Genomic DNA, 672 nt, shown 5'->3' with positions numbered 1-672 from the left:
ACAATGACGTTTACAATGAGCTGAAGGATAACCCTCGCTTCACAGTGCAATCTGGGAGCGGATTATATAATCTAAGTATCTCCAACACTCAGCCATCGGATTCAGCCACATATTACTGTGGGGCAATGAATGTCAATTTACTGGAATTCGAAAATGGAATATTTCTCATCCTTAAAGGTTTATTATTTATTGTACATATTATTTTTGAAATGCTGAACATTTAAGCATACACGTAGTGTCCATGGTAATTTAGCGATGACAGAGTTTGATAAGAACACTCATTATTATGTTCAAATATTTTTTATGCCAGGATCCAGCACCAAGACTATTGTACAGCAGCCTGTGTCTGAGTCAGTCCAGCCAGGAGCCTCTGTGACTCTCAACTGTACAATACTCACTGAGACCTGTGCAGGAGAACACAGTGTCTATTGGTTCAGACATGGCGCAGGAGAATCCCATCCAGGAATCATTTACACCCATGGAGACAGGAGTGATCAGTGTGAGAAGAGTCCTGAGGCTGGGTCTTCTATACAGAGCTGTGTCTACAACCTCCCCAAGAGGAACCTCAGCCTCTCTGATACTGGGACTTACTACTGTGCTGTGGCCTCATGTGGGGAGATACTGTTTGGAGATGGGACCAAGTTGGACATTGAAGGTTGGTGATACAGCTGA

General features: G+C 43.3%; 1 protein-coding gene across 1 annotated transcript in view; it reads left to right on the top strand.

The window, feature by feature from the left end:
* Positions 1–303: 303 nt before the first annotated feature.
* LOC310806846 (uncharacterized protein) overlaps positions 304–672 on the top strand; it is a gene marked incomplete at its 5' end in the record, with an annotated part of 1204 nt that continues 835 nt past the window's right edge. Inside the window, one exon of the mRNA XM_083673117.1 lies at positions 304–655. Coding sequence (XP_083529243.1) covers positions 304–655 — 352 coding nt within the window. The remainder of the gene's footprint in view (positions 656–672) is intronic.

The sequence above is a fragment of the Argentina silus genome, assembly GCF_951799395.1.
Source record: "Argentina silus genome assembly, chromosome: 1".
Lineage (NCBI taxonomy): Eukaryota > Metazoa > Chordata > Actinopteri > Argentiniformes > Argentinidae > Argentina > Argentina silus.
The sequence above is the reverse complement of the archived record's forward strand: the minus strand, read 5'-3'. Positions and strand labels throughout refer to the sequence as shown.